At 53.9% G+C, this 24,567-nt stretch overlaps 1 protein-coding gene across 1 annotated transcript in view; it reads right to left on the bottom strand.

The window, feature by feature from the left end:
- The window catches only part of B4GALT1 (beta-1,4-galactosyltransferase 1), a 28,613-nt gene extending 9,525 nt beyond the window's left edge, over positions 1 to 19,088 (bottom strand). Inside the window, exons 1-2 of the mRNA XM_075526338.1 lie at positions 18,763 to 19,088; positions 5,464 to 5,699 (exon numbers count right to left, since the gene is read on the bottom strand). Of these exons, the coding sequence (XP_075382453.1) occupies positions 5,464 to 5,699; positions 18,763 to 19,033 (507 nt within the window). The 5' untranslated portion in view covers positions 19,034 to 19,088. The remainder of the gene's footprint in view (positions 1 to 5,463; positions 5,700 to 18,762) is intronic.
- Between the last annotated feature and the right edge of the window lie 5,479 nt (positions 19,089 to 24,567).

Genomic DNA, 24,567 nt, shown 5'->3' with positions numbered 1-24,567 from the left:
AAAGGAAGGCAAGTTGAACAAAGAGGCTGGCTTAAGGGAGTGGCTGAGGCTGTGGGATCGGAGGGTTTTCTTCCCCCGGCGAAGGGGGCTGCCCAGCCCCAGCTGCCGAGTGCTCCTCAGGTCCCAGGGCACCGAACCAGGGCCTGGCTCTGTAGTCCCAAGCGGGACTTTTCCCAGTGCTGGTGCAAAGTGCAATGCGCTCACACCTCAAAGCCCCTGCTGGGTCCCGTCTAGGAGACTGTCCTCATTGCACACCCTGTGGCTGCTCTTTTCATAATGAAACTTCAAGGCAAAGGGTACTTCACACCGATCTTTTTACAAGCAGAGGCTCAGCCGTAATTAATCCATGCCTTCAGGTAGCCTCTAACTCCTCTGACTGACACTTGGGGATTAATAACGCTACGAGGAGCTGCGTTTTTAAACCTCTCCCTGAAAAACCCTGGACCAAGAGCGCGTGGGACCCCTCCCGGGTCCCACCCACCGGACCCCGGCAGAGCCCACGTCGGGGCCCCGCACGAGGAGAGGGACCAGACACACGGCAAACGCTTCCCATGGGCACTGCCGCTCTCCTCCCAGGTGGCCACACAGCTTCACACTGTGGGATCCAAAAGGCTTGGGGGGGGGAAATTCCAAAAGGCTTGGGGGGGGGGAATCACAACCAAAAAAGAATTGTTTTCTTTTCCCTCCAAGCCGTTTTTTAGTAACTTTACAGCGAGCAGGTAGCTCATGCAGCAAACTTTGCAGTGCTGTTATCAATTGTGACTCCTCTGAGGGCAGGAGGCTGGTTTTCTGTCCCAGGAGGTATGTAGGGCTTTACAGTGTGTATTGGAGCAAAAAAAAAGACTGACGAGGTTTTGCTTTTCGTGGAAAGCTCTGTTTCTTTACCTAAGGCAACATGGAAGCACTGGCGTGCTTGCAGTATCTGAGATTAAGATCTCTCAAAACTCAGAAACATGCTGCAGGCTTCCATCTTTGACCGATCCCCAACTTTTTGGGGAAAAAAAAAAAAAAAGCAGAGTTGGGAATTCTCCTTTCTATGCTGCTGTTCCTTCCAGGTCAGCACAGGGCACAGTACCACAGGTGACCCTCGAGAGAGCAGATAAAGCAGAACCGAAGAAACCTCCGGCCCTCGCCTCTGCTTGGCAGCTCCTCATCCCATGGAAGTTCCCTGTTATTTGCCACAAGGAAATGGATCAGTTTGGACTTGCGCGGACAGAGGAGCATCATCCTGAGGAGCTAGACAGCACACAGGGGACTGCTGCTTTGACAATGCAACCAAGCCCTAGACGTAGCCTCCACGCTTACTTCCTAGGCTTTTAACCAGAAAAGATGTAGTCCAAGCATGTTTTTGCTATTTTTTTTTTCCTGTCAATTTTTTCCCTATGTTCTCTTGTCCTGAAACTTAACCCATGTCTGAACTCAGTGCTGGCACCCAGCACCTGTTTCTGGCTCCTGATTTTACTCCCTATGTCTCTCCCAGCATGTCCGTCCCCATTCCCTGGTCCACGAGAGACTGGCTGAAGGGGGACAACCTGCTGCCTCAGCCCTGCAGGCTCTGACACTGATTCCTTCTCACACCTGGAGATGATCAGCCCAAGCAAAAGAACATCCAGACTTTTTTACTTCCCATCCCTTACCTTTGCCGAGTCTGGTTTGCTCAGTCAGACCTACCAAAGAATGCTACCTTTTTTCAGTGCCAGACAGATAAAATTGAGGTTTTTGGAACTGTCGCTCAAGCTAAAGGGCTTGCAAACCAGCAAGAAGCCATCTGTCCCAGCAAGAAGCCATCTTGCCTCCCATTTCCATGTCGGAGGCAGCTCTGCGATTCCTCCTGCAGACAGCACAGCAGTGCAGCGTGGCTGCATCTCCCTCTCCTGGATCCTAAACTCACTGGGTCTCAGGGAGGTAACGGTGGGGATACGTGTTTCTGGCCAGCTAGGAGAGGGCCATCACCTCCAACGGGAGGTTGCTAGCTAAGTCAGGGATCCCCCAGGACAGCCTGAACCACACGCACAATGCCCATGTGAAAGTCCACACTCCAGTGGACTTGAGAAGGTAGAAACAGATTTCCAGGGCCACACAGAGACACCAGGAGACACTTTGCTGTTTCTCTGTCAGAGGGTGTTTTGAGGCCTCAGCACCATTACATCGGGCAGCAGGAGAGAGCAGCCACAGGGGAAACTCTCCTCCCCCACCACTGCGAGGGTAAGCAGGAGCGAGCACAATTCCCTCCTCTCCCGCATACCTGGGGGGTCCTGGTACCCCCTGCAAAATAACATGGGTAAGTGTGATGCCCCAGCCACTCTGCACTCACACGCACACACACACATTCTGGAACACTGCTACCGAGGACATTACAGGTAATGCCAGGGGCCAGTGGAAAACTACTGAACAGCTGCATGGTTTTCAGGGAATTTTCTAAGTCTCCCCTTTCCCAAACTTCAGTCTGGCTGTGTGGGCATTTGCACAGGCTGAACTGCAGTGAGAAAACCCATTTCTAGACCTGAGCGCCCAGGTGGCAACGGCTGAAGGTGCCGGAGAGCACGTGGGTAACGGCGGGAGCGAGGGAGACACCATAAATTTGCCGCTGCCTTCTCATTTGATGAAGTCAAGCTTGCACGGCACCGAACGGGTGCTACAAAGAGCGCGCCCAGCCGCGTGTCCTCATGTCAGGTTTATCTGAAAGATCCTACGACTGCTACTCCACGCGTCGGGTCTGGGTTTTGCTGGGGGTATGGTGCAGAAGGTGAAGCATAATACGTATTTTCCACTGGCTCCTGTTACACACTGGACATTCTACAAACATCATCCCCCTGACTTCAGCCAAGTCCTACTCTGAGGCATTCAGGCACGCAAGGACAGCATGGTGGAGACACAACGGACTCGTGACGGAAACACATTGCGCTGAAAGGAAGAAGTTTGACATTACCAGTGCAGCAGTAGCAGGGCTCAGCGCTCCTCTTTCTTTCTATGAGATGCAGAGCACAGAAGAGCACGTAGGCAGCGTGTAAGAACCAGATCACACAGTAATTCTCCTTGCTTCAGTGATTGCTTTGCTATAGACAGGATTAACAAGTAAAGGTAATATTTCCCCACTAGAAGGAAAAATAAAATAAAATAAAAAAAAAGGAGGGCAGATGCAAAGGGAAGGACAGACAAGAAAAAGAGAAAAGCAATTGTCAAGACAGCAGAGAAATAAGACTGTTTTCCTACTGTACTTCTGGCAGAATTAATACATTTTCTGTAACTCTCTATTCAATGTTCCCATTCACCCTCGAGAGATGCATCCAGTGGGTTCAGTACCACTGACCACTCTGCCTCTTCCAGACACAGCTTGTTAGAGGCATGCAGAAGAAGTGTGTTTATTTTACAAATCAAGTAGTCTTACTTCCTAACCTACATCCGACTGCTGGATGTGTCCAGGACACATATACCCTGTGTACTGGATGTCACTCCCACTCCAACTTTGCTCAAGGGATGCATCTGAAAAAACACTTGCTTCAATACTTTCTGTGAGGGTTAACTTTAGATCACACAGACAGCCCCGCAGCCCCAGCACTGGAGGACAGGACCAGAGAAGAGGAGGAGCCAGCAACAAAGGGCAATGCAAGCCAGCATGCACCATCGCAGCAGCACTGGGGAACTCCAACCGGGCTTTGGACGCCGTCTGCCTTTACGGGGTGCCAGCGCAGCTCCACGTGATCGGGCCCCTCGCTTTCCTTACCCTCGACCACCACTGATGGGGAAATACCAGCCCAGCTGCACCGCCGGCTCTTTGCGATGGAGATGGCCGCTCACCCACCGGCAGCGTGCCGGACCGTGGGCAGGCAGCTCTCCCCGGGCCTCCGCAGAGCCGGCTGGTGAGCTACGCCTGGCCGGGAAAGCGGCAGCCCCCACGGCAGGATCACTGCTGGAAGCCGCATCGCACCCTCGCTTCCGAGCCACGCTCAGAAAAGGCAGGCGTGCCGAGCCGCGCCGCCACCTTCACCCACCTGCACCCAGTGACCAGTGGGGACCGTGGCTCAAGCAACCTCGTGGCACCAGTAACTTGCACAGACAAACGCTGCACGTGCAAGGAAATGCAGCCTGAAGGACGAAGGGCTGGGGCTTGGCCCCGCGTTGCTGGACCGCAGCGGCACCAGCTGCTCTTTGCATTACAGAAAGGGTCTCCTTACAGGGCTTAATTTCAGGGCACAGCGTGCCAGTCCGCATGCTGCAGAAATGCCTTGTGCCCTCAGCAAGCTGGCCACCAGGCCACAAGCACGGTCGGCTGCAGACATCGGAGCGTCTTGGCTGCTGTGCTTGGGAGCTACTGCTAATTCCCCACAAATCACTTTTGCCCAGATCTCTAGCACCCTGGAAATGAGCAAAGTAAGAGAAACAGTAGTAACAGAGTATTGGTTTTCTCTCTAGAAAAAGGTCTCCCCTTACTTTCAATTCTGTGAGGAAACTTATCGCTTGGGCAACCATTTTAAGTATTCACGGTGTTTGATATGAGCAAACACATCAGCTGATCCACAAATTTAAGAAGTTACATTTAAAGAAGCATGTTATTTCATCTTGGTTTTTACAGAGCTGAGAAAACAGGCTATAAATACATATCCAAGAGAGAAACTGCGCTGCGAGATTGTCCAGCCGGCAATCTCTGCTGGGGCTCCTAGGACTGCATCTGCCCTTTCACGCTGCAGCCCATGCAAATGCCTACACACTTTAAGCTTTTCCAAGTGTGAACAACACCCACTTATTTAACCACCATCATGATATAAATTAAGACAGCTTGTTTGGAGTGAAACATGCACTTTTTTTTTTTTTTAAAGACAGGTCTAAGGCCATCAGATATCGAGGGAAAAAAAAACCACAACAACCCCCCCCCATCACTACTTGTTTCTTTTCTGTTCTATTCACCTAAAGACAACCACTCACCTGCTCCACTGCCACAGCTTTGCTTTCTCCATCCTGACGCTTTGTGCACTATTACTAACATGAACAGAAGTTGCTCAAGAAAGTAAGGGAAATCCTACGGCTTTATGGCATGCCCAATGCCAGATTAGGCATAATGCTACCTTGTCACCTTAGAGATCTCTGTATGCAATTCCTGCAGCAGTTGGGAAAAAGGAACATTTGGAAAGAGAAATTAGATTGGGTTGTGCTATTAGGGATTTTTTCCCTCCTCACCAAGTGGTTTCTTTAAGCAGAAGCTGTTTAGAGTGAATCATGCCTGACCGGAGGAAGGGACCCTAGGTTTTCCATCAAAAACATCACAGCACAATTGCTCATGTTCATTTTCACTTTTCTTTTTGGTGCTACAGCCTTTGTGTTTTGTTTTGTTTTGTTTTGTTTTTTTAAAAGCAATCTTATCCCTGCCTGCCAGCCCACTGCCATTCAGGATAAAGCAACCAATCCTCTGTTTTAAAGGGCACTGTTATGAGAGTGTTATAAAGCCCTGTGTCTTTAGCATCTTACCTGGTTGATAACATATACTCCATAATCTAGTTGTTGCCTTTGGAGAATTGGGTGCAGGTAGTAGAGCCAGTACTTCAGGTGCTCCTCTCGGTTCCTGAACGGTATGATTATTGCTACTTTCTGAAGTGCTATACAGTCCTTTGGAGCAAAACGACCTCCTGCTTTGACCTCTGGGTTTATTCTCGCCACTTCTTCCAGGTTCACAGGCTGGGAAAACTCCACACGTAGTGCACCAACTGGAAGAGAGGCACAGCACAAAGCAAGTTAGCACACACAATCTATTTCTCGGGGCACGCATCCTTTACACACGTTTGTTTTTTGGTTTGTTTTTTAAAAACAGAGGTTTGGATCCAAACAAAATCCCAGCGGTGCATGGAGGTGTTGAAGCTTGGACCAGCTGTACCCAAAGCAACCGCACAACACCATTCAGAGCAAACCCACAAATGTTGTAGCCTCTTAGTATCAGACCCCAACCAAGTTGCTGACGCCAAACAAGTCTTGAAAATGCTCCTATCCGTGTGGCGAACCAACAGCTGTGCTCCCACTGGCACGTGCGCCACAAGACCAGCCTAGAGAAGAGCGTTGCCCTCTGTGCTCTCACCCACCTCGCACAGTGTGAGAGTCGAGCACTTCAAAAATAGTCCTGCTCTCCTACCGACGTAATTACTTACGCCAAGGCTAGCCACATGCAAAGTGAACAAAAGCCCCTTTCTTGTTTTTTTTGTTATAGATACTTTCAGTGTTCTGTAGGCATGCCCATTATTTATTAAAAGTCCTGTATCAGCACTGCTAAAAAAACATATCCAGATTTGCATGCAGGTTGGCAATTCCTGCACATGGTTTCAACAGTGGCAGGTTTTGAAACTGACAAAATAATCTGTGCCAAAACTGGTGTGTAAAACTGAGAAGCCCCCTTGGCACCACAGAGAGGATGGCACCCTCTGAGCTGCTCAAGGCCGAGCTCAGGGAGAGAAGGCAGCGACAGCCCCAGGCACTGATACGGCCGATGAGACCTACTTAGCAAGACTTTGGCTCATGCATCTGCACGAGTGCTCTTTGCTTGCCAGGGCTTCTCTGCTCTGCCACGCTGGCTCCGAAGCGGTTCCTCCCATACAGCTGTACGTGGGTCCGGGGCTAAACACGGCACCGCTGACCACAGCCCTTTTGTGGATGCCTTCTCTTAACATCCAGGCTGGCCCTTCTGCAGTATTTGCTTCCAGGTGCTCCAGCCCTGATGAACAGACTTGCTGCAAAAACCTAACGAGCGCAGTAGCTGCCCGCAGAAAGACCACTCTTGCTGCCACGTCCTGCTCCCAGCAATGGCGAGCTAATAAATTGGGCTTTGTGTACATGGTCAGCTCCCAACAAAACCCCTGCAGCAGGTGGGGATGCTGAAGCCCCCACGCATACAGCAGAAGGTCTTCACCATAAGCACTAGGCTGGGGATTGCTCCTTAAAGATCTGGCTGCTGTACCCTCCCCTCTGCCCTGTCTGGGTGTGAGCACACTTACGTGCGTGCATGCACGCACTCGCACGTGTGTCTTAGAGCTACCGTCTCCTCTTTGCATTTGCTGAAGAGACCCCCAGGCCCCTCCGAGGGCATGCACAGCGTGCACACTTCTGTATGCACATGCCAGTGGTGGGTACGCTGCACTTATGGAGACCCTTGAGAAGGGGGCACAAGTGATTTTTAGAGCTCTAAAAGACAGCGGCTGTCACAATCAACCTTGTGCATACCCCAACAAGTGACTACGAAAAATGCAGAAATAACGCTCCAGGCTCACGGCTCATTCCCTGGTTATTTATCTAGAGGAAGCTACTTTAGTTCAGTTGTGCTGCTCCACAAACCTGTGCTCACTCAGGCTGGAGATGGCAAGAAGATTGGCCAAACAGGCAGAGGTGCTCAGTGTAACCCTGGAGACAGCGAGGAAGCTTTGCTGCCTGATGCATCGCCTGCATGGTGGCAGCAAGACCTTGCAGAAACCGGCATCAGGGGCAGGACGCAAAGGGATCTCCCCATCTCTGCATTTTGTACAGGTTAAATGCGCAAGTTTGCACGTTCCCTCTCACGCAGGAGAAGGCAGCGACTTCTCAGAGCCCAGGCGCTGGGATCAGTCCGCCCATGCTCTCAGCACTCCCGCAGCCCCCGGCTGCACCCCCAACGTGCCTGCCCCCTTCCCCACCCTCTCTGCCCCACGGCGCAAGCCAGGCCCTGCGGACACCTGCCCTGCGGCTGCGCGGCTGGGGCCGAAGCCTCTCTGGCGGAAAAGCGGCTTGCAGGGAGAGCTGGAAGGGTGCTCTGCAGCGGGAGGAAAAGGCAAGAATGGGAGGAACTGCAGCAGGAAGGAACACGCAGCGGCGCAACCAGGACCGGGGCTCGGCAGAGGCAGGACCGGGCCAGGCACGGCCACCCCATGCTGGTGGGACAGGCAGGGGGCAGGCGTCAGAGCAGCGAGGCCAGCGGGAGGGGAGAGAGCTCATCGTTTCCTCCGAATTTGGTTATGGCTTCCCCCCGTTGTGGCGAGTGCTCTCCCGGAGCTGTCTCTGGCCTCAACCCCGCTCCATGGCTGCTTCCCCCGGCCCATCCCTCTGCCCCCAGCGTCACCTCCGTTAGGAGACCGGCACTCACAGATGGGACGATGCTACGCTTTTGTGCATTTAAAACAGCAACAGGCGTTGCACTGGGCACAAGTTCACCTAACCGGTCATGGCCAGCAAACAGGATTACGTTGGGCATCTGTGCCTGGGGATGTTCTTTTCCTGCCTTGCTCACACCCCACCGCCAGCAGCAGGACCAACCCTGCGGAATGCTGCAGGAAGCAGTGGGGCGGAAGCAGCACATCCCTTCGTGGGGCCCTGCCAGCCCAGCCCACTCCCAGGCGTCGGGCAGCTGCCGTCCACCGAGCAAACCCCTTCCTGCCAGGGCGGGCTGTGCCCTCTGCTCCCCAGTGCTGCACCCTCTGCTCCCCAGTGCTGCATTCTCTGCTCCCCATTCCTGCGCCCTCTGCTCCCCATTCCTGCGCCCTCTGCTCCCCAGTGCTGTGCTCTCTGCTCCCCAGTGCTGCGCTCTCTGCTCCCCATTCCTGCGCCCTCTGCTCCCCAGTGCTGCGCCCTCTGTTCCCCATTCCTGCACTCTCTGCTCCCCAGTGCTGTGCTCTCTGCTCCCCATTCCTTCACCCTCTGCTCCCCATTCCTGCGCCCTCTGCTCCCCAGTGCTGCGCCCTCTGCTCCCCAGTGCTGCGCTCTCTGCTCCCCAGTGCTGCGCCCTCTGCTCCCCATTCCTGCACCCTCTGCTCCCCAGTGCTGTGCTCTCTGCTCCCCAGTGCTGTGCTCTCTGCTCCCCAGTGCTGCACCCTCTGCTCCCCATTCCTGCACTCTCTGCTCCCCAGTGCTGTGCTCTCTGCTCCCCATTCCTTCACCCTCTGCTCCCCATTCCTGCACCCTCTGCTCCCCATTCCTGCACTCTCTGATCCCCAGTGCTGCGCCCTCTGCTCCCTGTTCCTGTGCTCTCTGCTCCCCATTGCTGCGCTCTCTGCTCCCCGTTCCTGCTCCCAAGAAACCACTGCAAGCCCCATCAGCCTAGGGGATGCCTTCTGGTTTAATAACGAACAAAGGCTCTTTTAATGTCTTGCACTCACTCACATAGCATAAGGGGGGAGGAAATGAAAGTTTGCCACTTAGGTGAATTTACAGGGGAAGTCTCCCACTGGCAGGTTGTGAGCTCCAGCTGGGCGAGGACAGCCACCAGCGTCTGGACACTGCAAGCAGGGCTTTTTGCAGGCTGGGACCCACCAGTGCCCTGGGCCAAACGTGGACCTCTCATCCCGTCAGCGCTTGCTCTTGCTTGCCCTCAGGAGGCTGGAACGTCAGCAAGGAAAAGATGGGAGAGGAAAACACGTTCATGATAAAAACCAGCTGCGGAAGACAGAGATTTAACAGTTTCAGAGTCTTGAAGGACACTGGTGAGAAATGGTCTGTACAGCTCTGACCCTCCAGTTAATCAAATCAGTTTTAAAGGCAGCACACACCTTCTTGCAAACGCTGCCCCGAGGGACGCAGCCAACATGCAGGTCAGCAAGGAGACCCCGGGCACTGGCACTGTACGTCTACAGCAAGGCGGCCGCTTCTGAGACAGGCTTGACGCAAATCACCCGGTTAATACATTCACTGGCCTCAGTAAGAATATGCAAATGTAAAAAACCTGAATAAGTTGTTTTCAAATACAGAATGGCTAAAACAAACTGGACTTCGTAAAGCCATGTGGCTGACAAAAGCAACGGCAACATACCACCTGCTGCGAATCGATGCTTTCAGTTCACTTCCCAAGCAGGACAAGGCTAAAGCCAAATCTGCAAACACAGGCTTTCCAAACAGTGACCAGAGTCACGGTTCCAGTTGCTAATTTTAAATCATTTTGACTGAAATTTGACTACCTGGATAGCAAGCAGCCCCAAGGCTGTTGCCTCCCAAGGATGCTGACGCAGGACATGATCTGCCAATGCCAAGAAAGTGTGCGAAGTTTGCGGCAGGTGCTGTCCCACCGGCCAAAATTGTGTTCCTGTCTATGTTTACTAGACAAACTTTCCAGCCCGATTCACTCCATCTCAGTCTCTTCTGCTTCTGTTCAAGGTGACTGTCTGACATAGGAGCTGCTGTATTTTGAGCCCCTCCTAAAAACAGACAGGCATGACAGAGCTACGTGGACTTGCAGCTCTAGTCACCCATACGGCCCGTGATTTGTAGGCAGATACCTTTTGGGTTCAGAGTAACAAAGCTCCAAGAGAGCAGCTTCACAAGCCTCCACCATACATTTTAGCAAAAGAAAACCTCAAAAACATGAATAAGCAACTGCTGGAAGCTTGCAAAAGACACAAAAGCATGGCATCACATCCAAACACGTCAGAGATTGTAAAAGGAGGTTTTAGCTGGCAGTGGTAGGGTAAGAGAGAGACACACACACACAAAAAGCCAACCTGCTCCCGCCCCCCATCTCTGACACTCAGAAGCATTTCTGCTCAAAGGGAAGGTGCACAGGAAAAGCGTTGTGCAGGCACAGATGCTGGGGGGCCGTCACGGTGCACACAAACAGGAAGCAGCTTCTCACACGAAGCAAAAGGTGAGGCTTGCAAAAAGCCAGAGGCAGCACAGCACTCAAGCCTCAGGAACCTGGCCCACAGCCCTGGTGATCTCGTTCCCCTCTTCCCAACAGCCACGCTTGCCACAACAGCTAAACCTCTTGCCCTGTGAGGCTGCCAGCACGCGTGCTCCTGCTGACCCAAACGAGAAGACCCTCGCGCAAAAAGCCCAGAATCTGCTCGGCCTGAGGCTATGATAAATCTAGAGGCTGCTCCAGCCTCCCTGGACTACAGACGCTAGAAGTGTTGGGAAAACTCAAGCAGCAATGCCCCGCAGAGCTAGAATTGTATTCTTGCATCCCCAGGGGGGCTGCAAATGGGACGGCACCATGCTCCGTCCAAGAAGGTGGTAGCGGGTGATACAACATGGGGCAGCAGCCCCAAAGGGCAGCCCCGGGGGGTTCAGGTGGGATGGGGTGGGGGGGAACCCCTTCCCCAGGAGGGTGGTGCAGCCCCAGCAGAAGGAGATGGGAAGGAGGGCAGCTGGGTTCATGGGCAGGTTTAGAGAGGTGATCCAGCAGACTGAATCGCCCTCCCGAGCACTTCACTGCAAAAAATGGCCAAATCCACCTGCGCGCTTTAAGCCAGGTGCAAATCTCAGATATTTAGTTTAGTGACAATGAAAGCAAAAGCATGTAGCGCAGAGGCTGGAAAAAATCTCTCCCCAAACAGAGCAGAAAAGAACGTTTCCATCGTCCTGGCCAAGAGCCGGGCGCTGCTCTCCAGCCGCCGAGCCACGTGCACAGCCACACTGCCATGCTCAGACAAACCTCCTGCGAAAGGAAGGCTGGAAAAGAGAAGCAGAACTCGCAGAAAGGAATAAAAAAACACAACTAACCACCTCTCTTTGCAGGGGCCCAGCAGAAAAGGGAAGGGCCCGTTGGCTGCACCAAGTCTGCCCTGGCTGGGAAAAACAAAACCGGCTCCACCCCAGAAAACGCGGGGGCAAGTCCCCCACCCCGGGCTGTGGAGCAGGGGTCGCTCCAGCCCCCAGACCCACGTGGCAGCTCCGGGGCAGGCAGGTAGCTGCATCCCACGGCTCAGCGAACGAAGCAAGTGTTTCCTGTTAAAATCAGCTAAACTTCAGAGCTGTGCCAGCGCCTACGCAGGCGGCACCAGCCAGGCTCGAATTAGGGTTCAGCCCTGTGGTGGGGGGACGGGAGCAGTGGAAGGGACAGCCCCAGCACCCCTCGCCCAGCTGGGTCCTGCGAGCAGCCCCCTGTCCTGGCATGCAACCCACCGGCCAAAACGGCCACGGGGACGTCTCTGTCTCCTTGCAAACTGGCTGGCGGCTGCTGCCCCTTGCTGCCTGCAGCTCTCGCTCCCCCATGAGCGTTTAAAAGAAAAAACCATCCTTGGGTCTGGCTAGAAATATCCCAGTGAGGAAAAAAAACCCTTCCCAAGGACTGGGATACGTTTTCTTTGGCTGGGCTACGCTTGCGAAGTTGCATCCCCTTACAGACGTCAGCTATGCCTATGCAAGGCTTGAGCCTGCTACACCAGCACATGCCCTGTCTTGGGCAGGCTCACACAGCATCTGGCATCTGCAACTGTGGACCCCAAAGGGAAACATGCTGAAAAAATGAGGATGCATCACATGTGCTGGCAACACTGGGTCTGCTCGACGGCAGGTTTGCACGATTAACTGAGCGACTACAGCCAGAGAAAAAAAATTTCTTAATCCAACCCCAAACGCTGCCCCAACACAAGGTCTCACACTAGCACACAGTGTCTTTAAAAAAAAATAAAAACTATTATCGTTTCCACGAGAAGGCACTTTTGGGAGACAAGCAAAGTCCTCATCGGTGGCTCAGATCCAGCGCACGCTCACTGAAGCGGCTTTGAACCGTCTCCCTTTGAGCCAGGCAATCTGCATGCGATTAGCCCTGCTCGCTGCCGCCGTGAAATCAAATTCCAGGCCCTCAAACAGCAAACTCAAAACAAACAAACAGAGAGGCCCGGATCAGAAAAAGGCTGAGCTGCCCCCCCCCGCCAGGAACCCCCCACCCTGCTGCAGGACAGGACGGGTGGACGGGCATCTCCCGGGCTGAGTGGCACCCCAGGGACATGCCTGCGCCACGGGCAGCCCCGAATCGCAAGGCAGTCCCCAGCCCCCTGCCCCATCCCATCCCGCCGGTGGCGGCTGCACCTGGATCCCAGCGCTGGCCCGGGGCTGGGGCGCGCTCCTCAGATAGCGCGGGCGAGCGCCGGGTGCCAGGTGGGGCGGAGGTGCGTCTGTCTGGCCGAACCTCAGCCAGGGCTTGCGCACCCCCAAAAGCACGGGGTGCCGCCAGCAGCAGGGAGTGCGGGAGGCGAGGACAGCAGCAGGGCATTGCACGCCTGGGGAAATGGCTGCTGAAACCCCGCTGCCCCCGAGCGCACAGGTTTGCGGACACCCGTCCCGTAAAGCCTTTACGGGGCCGTTTCCAGCTCCAGCAAGACACGATTGCGGGTAAGTGCCCTCAAAGCGAGTCCAGTGACACCCCAGCCTGGGGACCGGCGGTAGGGGAGGTGACAAAAGCAGCCCTCTTTCAGACAAATGTCTGCAGGGGCTTGAGGACTGACCCAAGCTCCTGCAGCTCAACTGCAGCCGGGAGGCAGCTGGAAAGGCTGTTTGCCATGCCCCGGCATCACCGGTGACCACGGACACTGCTTGCCTGTCTGGAGGTGCTAATCCACGCCCGGCCCACCAAGCACCTCTCCTTGCAGGCAGGGGCTCTAGGCACTGATTTGCAGAAAGGAAAACACTGTCCCCAGTGGGGATGAGACCTTCTCCAGCCCAGAGAGACAGGGTCGAGCTGGACACTGACACTGCTCCATCCACGTCCCAGAAAACCCCAGATGTTTGGCCCCACCACTGCAGCACTGCTGTGGACCGGCTGGCTCTGTCCCCAAAACCTCTGCAACCAAACCCCCTCCTGCCCTGCGGAGAAGAGTGTGCAGGAGGGAGGGAAGGGAGCGGTTGCTGCAGGATGCTGGCTGGAGAGGAGCGTCCACCGGCGAGGAGAGGAGGTGAGCGGTGGAGTCCAGCAGCCCAGTGCCAGCAGCCCAGCACCTCAGGCTTGCTCCAAGGCCACCAGACCCAGAGCACCTCCCTGCTGAGCACTGTGCACCCCCAGCATGCTACCCTTTGGGGTGGGGTGAGGGCCCTCAACGCAGTGACAATGTCCCCCATCTGCTGAGTGAAGTCAGACTAAGGAGCTCCACACCAGAGGAGGAAAGTTGAGAGCTTAACCGAATTCTGCATCCAAGTTCGGGAAGTTGCAAGCGTCTGTCTCTTTCCAAGCACAAACTTGGCCCAATTTCCAAAGAAACTAGCTGTTGCTTCAGATCAACGCTGGCAGAAAAACAAGCACGTTATAAAACACTAGATGCACGAGATGGAAAACTTTCCTTTTCTCCCCAGCACATCCCATCTGTTGTGCCATGTCCCTGAAACAGCTGCTCTCCAGGAAGGCACAGTACCTTTCCGAGTTAGTTTGCAAGCCCAATTAATAGTCCTTGACCTTCACTTTAACCAGATAAGAGGATGCTAGGGATACTCTCACCACAGAGGCTGCTCCCTGACCACCGAGAAAGCCTGCACTTCAGAGGGACAACGTGCTCCTGGACACACGGGTATAGCTGCGGAGCTGCTGGCAGTGTTGCCACGATCGCGCATCTGCTCCCTGCCAAACATCTTAAACATATTCTTTGGAGAAGTTTAACACAGTTTCTCAACCTCTCTTTTGAGGCCAAGAAAGCCTAACTCTGAGCAAGCTGGTCCACGTGTTAGCTCCCCCTCCCCCAGCCCTCTCCATGCTCTTCTCTTTGAGTTTCTGTTTTACTTTTTCGAAACAAGGCAGCGGAGGGACACAGCACAACCCCAGCCTGCACCCATGGGCAAAGTAACACCTGTAGCACCCGGGTTGGGGGGCAGGCAGGAGGGAGCGGAGATAGCGGCTGTATCAGAAGGGTTAAAAAAAACAGAAAAAAAAGCAAAGCAAACAATAGCAAGTTCAGATGAGAGGAGGGGGAGATGCTGTATGTAAAGCAAATGCTTTCTCCACCACTTGGTATCGTAAGTAGCCCACAGATTCCAGAGGCCCCCAGTTTCTAGGACAGTAACCAGACCGCAGACATGCCAAACCTACCAAACCCCCCTGGCACAGTCACCACCAGAAGTCTTCTTAAAAAACGGTGTTTTCAGCACCTCTTAGGTTTTCACACTCTCACCCCAAATTATGCTCCGCTAAGATTTTGCCAGTGCTAAAGCATCCTCTACCCCTGCCCCTGCAATGTCCACATATACAGGGGCCTCAAACTAGATTATTTGTGAATTCACTGACCTCTCAGGCAACGCACAGCCTCTAAAAACTTCTGTAATACAGGCACTAAGCATCACCACCGATTTGACAGGCTACCTCCGTCTCCTCCAAACAAACCTGAAAGCATCAGAACACTCTCATCACTTATCTTCAGCATCTACAGTTTAGAGCGGCTGCTTGCACTGACTACACAGGCCTCAGAAGCCGTGCATCGAAGAGAAAGCCCATGCTATAAGTCCTTCCCCCTCCAACCGACTGACAGCTGCTCACCCACAAGCTGGCCAAAGGAGCTTCTTTCAATCCTCGGTTTTTTAAACATGCCTCGCTAACAGTGGGAAGTATCAGTTTCTATCCAGAACTCTGGCATCTCAAAGAAACAGTTGCTTTTCTTGCATGCCCAAGATCTCCCAGCAAATAGCCATTTGGAAACTGTATTCCTTTTTAAACATTAGTGAAAACGAGTGCATCTCTAGTGGTTTGTGCTTTGGACAGTTCACTGGTTCGTATATTAACCTAGATTTTTTTGTTTTGTCAATATCGCTTAATTATTAGGATTTGGGGTTGTCAGTTTTCTAAACTTAAACCTGGGGGTGAAAAGCTATTGAGCCAGACACCTGACTGCAACACGTTTAGCACACTTGGGTCCTCTTTGCCATGAGATGCCCATGGGGCTGAGGGTAAGAACACGTCTCTTCAGTCTGCCATCCCTTACCAGCCACACCTGGTATCTAAACGAGGAGACAGCTGTATTCTAAAATAACCTCCATAAACAACACGTGCTCTCGATCAGGCAGGACTTTAAAATGACATCCCTGATATACAGACAAGCCTGCCCATGAGATTCGGCTTTGCAGACTTCTGGCACCGTAAGATAAGCGCTGCTTTAAGATGAGCTCTTTCGGAGAGGGATCTTCGTACCAAAGAACCTGCCCCCTTCTGCACTCCCTCCTAAAAACAGCAGCCATAACTCCCCATCACCAAAACACAGAGACCTCATGGAAAAGGTAGAAGAAAAGCATTTGACTGTTTTGAAAGCACTTAGGCCAACATATATACTACTTCTGCAGAGCAACTTTTTTTTTTTTTTAAGAAACCCAATATTGTTCTACAGCTCCTAAGGAACATAACAGTTTGGGGAATGCAAACCTGCAGGATATATCTGGATTTACCTGCTTTTGGGCTTCTCAGAGGCTGAAATTTCATGACAGCAAGCAGACTCTGCTTCTCGATACCCCATTTAAGATACTCATCGGCACGCAGCTCTCAACTAGAGCATAAATCCAAAATGCTTATATTACCTTGTATTAGAGAATTTCATAGCTGTTAAGGACTTTTAATTCAAAGTTGAATTATGGTATGATTTCCCCAGCCCTGATTTATGCTTTTAAATTATAAATAAAGGCAAGTGAACCATAAAAGCATTTTAAATTTGGCAGCTTCTTGGAGAGATTAAAACTCATTCATCTAATGCATTGCTGCACAGCCAGACGGCAGGGATTGTAAACTACTCTCTCTAAACATCGCTAGAAAGAAAACTCTGGGCCTCTGAAATGAGTACCTGGCTATTTGACTGTTCAAAAAGTCCAAGCAGCTCAGTCACACATAGCCTGCGTGATTCATCACATGCTTCCCAACGATGGGGGGGAGGAGGGGGACGGCAAAGAAAAAGAAAAAAAAAAAAAAAGGATGAGGCGTGTTTCAATAAATTTAGGTTTACGCTGAGGGAGCGGGGCAGTTGGAGCTACCTGTTCCCATCAGAGCACTGCTCTGTGGCTTTGGGAAGGTGGGAATCACAAGAAGGTCCTTGCTGGTTCCTGCTTGTTACGTTGTTGTGGTTTAGCCTAAACCAGGACATATGTTCATACCAGTAAGGAGATTCGTGCACAAAAAGAAGAGTGTTTTTGAATTCTGGGTGGGTGAATTCAGTGTCAGAAATGCCTGTGGAGTGTAAACCTCTCCATCCCCCACAATGGCCTTGGAGATACATGAGATGTTGATCAGGGCAGACGCAGCTCTGACCAACATCTGAGGCATGACAGGATTGTTTTACAAATGCTGTTTGGTACCAAAACCTGGAAAGAGCAGGAAAAAATTAAATACCCATCGGGTTTCTCACCTCCATGCTGGCTACAAACCTTGAAGCCGTGACGGTGCCAGCCTGCAACTGACTGCACCACCCCACAAGTACTGAAGGTAACACAGATAGAAACCATTTGCCTACTGCGTTGTAAAGAGCTACTTTCTACGTGGCCCTGCAGCTCTCCGAACATCTGTAACCGCTTCCAATGGCCTCATTTGGCCTTTGGCGGACTCTGCAAATTGCACTGAAGATGTTACAAAGATGGTATTAAATATTTTAATTGATCCTTCAGCGACTAACTCTGATAACACTTTGAATCTTGAGGACACTAACAGCATTTCTCTAAACTCCAGGCATTTCAAAAGCACATGACTCACTCCTGAGAGGATCAGGGTAAGTGGAGAGCATTTAAAGCAAAGCCATGTTCATAAAGGGCTCTCACATCCACTCCGTGAGGACGGGCTTGCACAGCCACTTTCAACTTAAAGTGATCTAGGGGAAAAAAAGTGAAAGATACGAATCAAAAACAACAACAACAAAAAAACATAGCACAGTTCCTTTTAGTGACCTCAAAACCGCCTTCTTCAAATAACAAACCAGTCATTTCTTATTCAGATGCATTGATCCATAAACTGCTGACCAGCCAGCACCAAGAGAAACTATGAATTTCTGTGTCGGTTTCGTAAATTGAAAACCACACGTAGCTTCTTGAAAGTCTCTTCCCCCATTGTGATCTCCAGTAATAAAGGTGCCCGTGCTAACGTGGCACACTGACGAAGAGGGAGATGAACCCCAGGCTCCAGGCCCCGAATAGCTTGTGGCCAGGCCACCATCAGCTGGGATGCCAGCAGGTCATGGTAACAAACTCTAGCTACAGCATAGGAGGGTCTGTTCAAGGAGCAGAGCTACAAGCAGCAAAGTTGGGCGAGAGCCTTGTAAGGGGAGGAAAAAAAGCTGACATTCACATCACCCACACCTCTGCCTTGTGACAAGGCCAGTGGATCAAAACAGCTAGGGGTGATCAACGCTAAAATCAGACCACCAGCAGGCTGCAAACCCGCAAACAGCCTGCCAGCCTCCCGGCACCCAAGCGGTCCTGGGAAAGGCCTGTGGGGAGCACAGCTCCAGCGCAGATAACACACACGCCAAGCTGCCACGTATCAGGATACTGCATCACAGGACCGAATACGTGGGAAGCGCCGTTGGGATGCATAACAACTGTATTCATGACCCTGCCCCACAGCACTTTTTAAATCTATGCCGCTCATCGAGCAGGTCCGCGCACACAAAAGACTGCGAAAGCCTGCACGGCACAGGCAGCCCGTCTGATCCTTCCTGTGAGGTTGCGCAAGAGGAGTATATTGGGTATAGTTCCCGGAGGAAATTACCCAACCTCTCCGGCAACCAGAAAGACACCGAGCCGGACGGGGAGGCAGCGCTCCCGCCTTGCGCGAGAGAGAGCATCCGCGCCTCGGTCCCCCGAGCACCGGCTCCCCGGGGATTCTCCCACAATTCCCCTCCGCCGGGCGCTGCCAGGCTGCGCCGGCCGGCCGGCGGCACGCGTGGGCAGCCGCGCCGCTGTCACGCCCGCGCCCGCCCCGCGGGGACGGACACCCGCGAGGGACAGCAGGACCCACCGCGCGGCGGCGGGAGCCGGCGGCCGGCGCCGCCGTCGCCCCCCCGTGGCCCCCGCGGAGCGGACAGCGGCGGGCAGCGGGCGGCAGGGGCGGCGGCAGCGGAGCCCCCGCGGCGGGCAGCGCGACGGGACGGCACTCACCCAGCAGCGGGGAGGGGTCGGGGCAGGGGCCCGGCGGCGGCGAGGCGGGCGGGGGCCGCGGCCGGGCGGCGGGCGACGGCGGGCGGGAGAGCGGCAGCGTGAGGTTGGCGGGCGGCGGGCGGCGCGGCGGCGGCTCGGGGCTGCCCGGCGGCCCCAGGGCGCTGCCCGCCAGGTAGTAGAGCAGCGTGGCCGAGAGGTGGAGGGCGCAGAAGGCGACGAGGAGGCGGCAGGCCCGCTGCAGCGAGGTGCCGGGCAGCGACGGCTCCTTCATGCCGCTGCGCTGGCGGGGAGCGCCGCCCGCCCCGCGCCGCGCCGCCGACGGGGGACGGGGACGGGGCGGGGGCGGCGGCGGCTCCGCCCGCCGGGGGGCGGCCCCGCGCCCCGCGCCCCGCCCGCAGCCTCCCGCCACGGAGAGGAGAACGGGCGGGCCCCCTCGGCACCCCGCCCGGCATGTCCCCCCGCCATCCCGCCCGGCATCCCCCCCCGCCATCTCGCCCGGCATGTCCCCCCGCCATCCCGCCCGGCATCCCCCCCCCGGCACCCCGCCCGCCATCCCCCCCCGCCATCCCGCCCGGCATGTCCCCCCGCCATCCCGCCCGGCATCCCCCCCCGCCATCTCGCCCGGCATCCCCCCCCGCCATCCCGCCTGGCATGTCCACCCGCCATCCCGCCCGGCATCCCCCCCCGCCATCCCGCCCTGCATGTCCACCCGCCATCCCGCCCGGCATCCCGCCCGGCATGTCCCCCCGCCATCCCGCCCGGCATCCCCCCCCCCGGCACCCCGCCCGCCATCCCCCCCCGCCATCCCGCCCGCCTCCGCCAGCGGCGACTGAGCAGCGTCTCCCCCTGCACCGGAGCGGGCAGCCCCGCCGCGGGGCTGAGCCCTGGAGCGCACGCCTCCCCCCTGGCTGGCTCTCCAGCACGGTAGCCGGCAACACGGTGCAGTAACCGTGGCTGCAGGTTCGTGCAGGTCGCTGTAGCAGTATGCAAAAACGCTGGGCTTCAGCAGAGGGTGCAAGAGGCAGCTGCGAGCTGCTGCGGGGTAGCACAGGCTGTATTTGGGTTCATGCCCCTTGGAGGGCTTCAGGTAGTCTTCACTTGGCATGATTAAGCGTAAACTGTAGTTTTCTGTCAGCTCGGTGGACCTTGTTTCAACGCATTTTCTGCAAAGCGAAAAAGGCCAGGACCACCTTTTTGTTGGATAAATCACAGGACCCCAGCAGTGCTGGTGACCGGGCCTTCTGGCGGTCTCCAGCTAAACATCCTGCTCAGAGCAAGACGGTTGCCAACAGTAGGTGAAGTCAGCTGTGGTTTTGTTCCGCTGAGCCTTGAAAGCTGCCCAGCATGGGGATCTCCACCTCTCCAGTGCCCTGTCCCAGAGCTGTCCCACATTCCTGAGGTAGGTGTTTCCTCATGTCCCATCATCAAGCCAGTAGAAGTGCCTGGGCAAGCAGGTCTGGGCACCATCCAACGTCCCTCAAAGTTACATGTGTTTCTTACAAGTGACGAGTCCGTGAGCCTGGCAAGAAACCTCCTTGGAGCTGCCCTGTAACCCTGTCTCAGCCAGCAGCGGTGATGGTGGGAGCGTTTAGTGTTGTCCTTTGGTAAGAGCAGCGGCGGTCAGGAAGCCAGTACTACCCTGCTGTTCCCCTGGGCGCTGCAGGCACCTTGCTCACGGCTGACTGGAGAGGGGTCAGTGGGCATCAGTGACTCACAGGATACACGAGACTGACAGCTGACCAGACAAAATCCTGCTGGCGGTCTGGCAGACTTGATGGATCTGGTTAGCCCCGTGAGCCTGAGAATGCTGCAGGGACATTGGCTGACACTCAAGTGGTTTTCAAGTGCAATAAATAACTCCTGCCAGTAGTCCTTAATGCTACTATTTAATGTTACTATTTATTTTGTCTCATGAAAGCAAAGTCACAGCAAGGAGAAGTGAATCTACATTCTCCTCATTGGTTAAAACTACTTCCCAACACATGCACTCACCATTCCCACTTCCCTCAGCCCTTGCGGTCTGTTGATTTCAGCAGCCTCCAGTGCTGCTTGGTGGGCCGCAAAAGTGCTGGCTTGTGGAGCTGGGCTCTTATCCAACACGTTTGGATGATCCTTCGATGCTCATTCAGTGACTGCTCACAGGTACTCTTCCAGGTTAATATGCCATCTGTGGCCTTTGAACAAGTGTACCATATCCCATCCTTTGACCTCCGACAACACCGCTGTTTCCTAGTCTCAAGACTGGCACTCTTCTGTGGGATCAGACACTGCATGTGGCTGTTTCTCTAGGTTTGTGTTGAGGTTTGGACCAGCTGGACCTCACCAGATCGATGTTTTGCCATCTGATCCCACAGACTATAGCTGTTCAGTGCTACGCACAAGCAAGGGCACATGCTTTTTTATTACTGGCTGTGGTGAAAACCAGCAGGGCATGGTCTCGGTTTGTGATGCTGTGCTGAGAGAGGAGAAACAGGAAGAGAATGCCCAGGAAGTAAGGCTGTTGCCATCAGTGGCAGCGTCTGCACTTGTCTTTAAAAACTGAAATGGTCAGCGATCTCCAGAAGCAATCTTGAATCTGGACAAATCTACCTTGCCCTGGGACAAAGGAGTTTTCTTTTTCTGGCAGGACAAGGAGTTGACTTCAGGTCTCAGTGTCTCTTTGCCCTTCCCAACTGGCTTCCACTAGCCACTTGAAAGCTCCCTTGGAAGATGGGCATCGCTTTTGCCATGAAGAAACTCAAGGAGAAAGAGTTATCCTGCAGTCAAGGTGCATGACCAGAGATGTCTGCTTCCTCTTTGCTGTTCACTTACACCTTTCTCAGTTCTGACACCTTCCGCAAGTCAGTCCAATAATTACCTTGTACTTTGGTTAAACCTGATGTTGTGAGCATCACGATGACAATGCTGGTGTCCATGACACTAATGCCATCACTGCTGATATTCTCAGTCAACATTCAACTAAGGACCAGCTCATAAATTGCCTTCATCAATGAGCAAAACCAGCTTTCAAAGCCTCCAGGCTTTCCAGACATCTTTTATGGATCAGTTAGCAAAAGGCAACTCAGCGATGTGACTCTCAGCAGACAATCCAGTCTTCAGAACTTGCGGGTCAGTCCAGAGTTTCCATGTTTCACTACTGTCAGCAAATACCTGGACTTGCGCTAGTAAATGGGTCTTTCCTTTCTTTCAGCTTTGAATTGGGCACTTGTAAGGAAAGTTCCCTGTGGTGCATTGAGAGTTGGACCTCAGTTGTGACTCAAGGTAGAGTCAATTTGATTTCCTGTGACACTATTATGTATATCATGTCTTAAATTTAGCAAGCAATAGCAAAAGAAGTTACAGCACAGTGTTCAGTACAAACATCAAAGGGTTAGGAAGTGTCTAACACATTTTTCCGCAGGTCTGTCGTAGCACCCAGCCATGAATGCCTGCTATGTTTTGTGTGAGTGGTATAAAAATATTGCCATTTTTTCCATGGGACCACTGTCCTGCTCACACTCAACACGGCTCTGGAAGGAGAATGGGGCTTTGTGATGAAAGAAGCCTCTGTTGCAGCCAGGGATCATTTGCACTCTGCACACACACAAGCGTGCAATCATGGGTATATGGGTAAATATAGGTATATAAACCTAAGTGTATAACGGCACACCTATTTTTGGTATACAGGTAAGATGTCTTATTAAACCCGTGATTGAGGAAATAGAAATACAAGTCTTAAAGGAAAAATGCATACGTGCATGTCCTTGGGCAAGGTCTGTCTGCACACACTGCACGTCAGCCCTCTCCAGCTTTTCACCATTGCAATCTCGACCCCAGCCCAACCTGTGAAGAGTCCTTGGAGGTCTCACTTTACCAGTCATACCCAAATCAACTTCTAGCTCCCTGACTTCGTTGTGTTAGTGATGTTCTTTTTTGGTGATGCTAATTTTTAGCCTTTTTCTCCCTACAGAAAACTGCTGTGTGACTATGCTGCTTTGCTGCACATGAATACATCCATCCGTCCGTCATGCCTAATGACTTGTAAGCCTGATTTTAATCAAACTTGGAACTGGAATAGATCATAAACATCCAAAGTACTTGCTGGAACAAGCCATCGGGTGCAACAGAGTGAAAGTTCATTGGTAATGTGGCGAGACATTTGTAGCTAGGCATCAAAGTATGAGGGGGAATAGGGAGGTTACTCTTCCCCTTCCTCCCTGTACTCTTAGAAGAAAAGCAAAGTTCTCAAGGAGCATGGCAGAATCCAGGAGAGGATGTGAATGTGTGCCAAATGGGGGTTTATGAATCCTGCAGCTCATGGAAGGATTTGTTGCAGTGTGATCTAGCTTTCCAGGTCCATGCTGAGGTCAGTGTTTTAGCCATGGGGTAGCACCAACTGCTGCCACAGGGCAACCACTCCTTGTCTGAAGAGCAGAGTGTGGTCATTACCAGCAGTGCAGGGGTGTATCCACATGGAAATGCCCTGTCCCCTGGTCCACAGAAAAACGTGGCCCCTCTGAGCATGTGGCCTTGTGGACTTGAAGGTGGCTGGGAAAATAGGGATGCAGGAGCTGGTCTAGCCCTTCTGCGTGTCTCTCTGTCAAGCCTCACAAGCCCTTTACTGGCCAGGGAGGGCACAGAGAAGCACAGCCCCTGCAGCAGCTCTCCTACCAGCTTACCCCAAGCTCAGTATACATCATGTTGCTGGCTTCTCCAGGGAGAGCGGGAGTTTGGGCTTGTGACCCCGCTCTTCAGTGTGGTCACGGCAGCCCTGAGCATCCCTGGGGACAGCAGCAGGCCCCGCACGCGTGAGCAGCCTCGGATTGCACTGGGGTGAAGCCCACAGCCCCGGGTTGCTCACAAGAGCAGAAAACATGCAGCGCACCTCCCCGGGTGCGCCTGGGATGCGCACAGCTCGGGCAAGGAGCAGGCAAGATGAGAGGTGGGAAGGTAAGGTCGGGATGTGGGGAAGGGCCGGACGAAGAGGACTGGTGGACAGCGATGGGTGGCAGCGGGGCCGTGCACCCCGCGCTGCGTGGGGGGGCCGTGCGTGGGGTGCCCGGTTCACAAGTGCCCTCTGCTGGCACCGTGCACCCTGCGTGCTGGTGGCGAACCCTGCGTGTGCAGCCCGTGCGCTGTGCTGTGCAGCTACGCTCTTGGGTTAATTTAGTGCAGCTCCCTTAATAGAGACGCCACTGCCAGGAGTGCCAGTGGGACAGACGTATGCGCCCTCTCCAGCGGCGTGGGATGGGGGGGACACTCTTTGAGGTCATTGCTCCCTTCAAGGCGTGCCAAACCCCAGGGATGTCCCCTGTGTCTGTCTCTCTCTCCCCCCCGTCTCTCCATCACTCTGGGGCATGCCGAGCAGGTGGGTGGGCGAGCATTGCTGGTGTGCAGTGCCGCACCAGACAGGCACATTCCTCTGTTTTTTTCCAGCCCTGTGGTGGCAGCAGCGTGGAGATGCACATTTCCACAGGGCAAGGGCATGGCTCCGTGCTGCCTGCAGGTCACCCCGCCGCAGAGCCGCGAGGCTGAGTGTCCCAGCGTGGCCCCCTGCTCTCGGGATCCTTCTCTGCGAGGCCGCCGCTTGCTGCTGTGTGGGCTGCAGAGCTCTTCTGCCAAGACGCTGGTTTAGGAGGAGGGTTGGGAAGAGCTGACTTCAGCTGGAGGCACAGGTAGCAGGCAAGGCAGGCAGACAGCAGAGGAACAAGAGAAGAGAGGCAGAAAGCTCTGGAGATCCAATAGCAACATCCAGCTGCCCTTTGCTAAAAGCCCAGAAGAGTCAAATCAGGGACAGCACTGTCTCTGTGGAAAGAAGTCTCGAGA

The sequence above is a fragment of the Mycteria americana genome, chromosome Z (assembly GCF_035582795.1).
Source record: "Mycteria americana isolate JAX WOST 10 ecotype Jacksonville Zoo and Gardens chromosome Z, USCA_MyAme_1.0, whole genome shotgun sequence".
In the NCBI taxonomy this organism is placed as follows: domain Eukaryota; kingdom Metazoa; phylum Chordata; class Aves; order Ciconiiformes; family Ciconiidae; genus Mycteria; species Mycteria americana.
The sequence above is the reverse complement of the archived record's forward strand: the minus strand, read 5'-3'. Positions and strand labels throughout refer to the sequence as shown.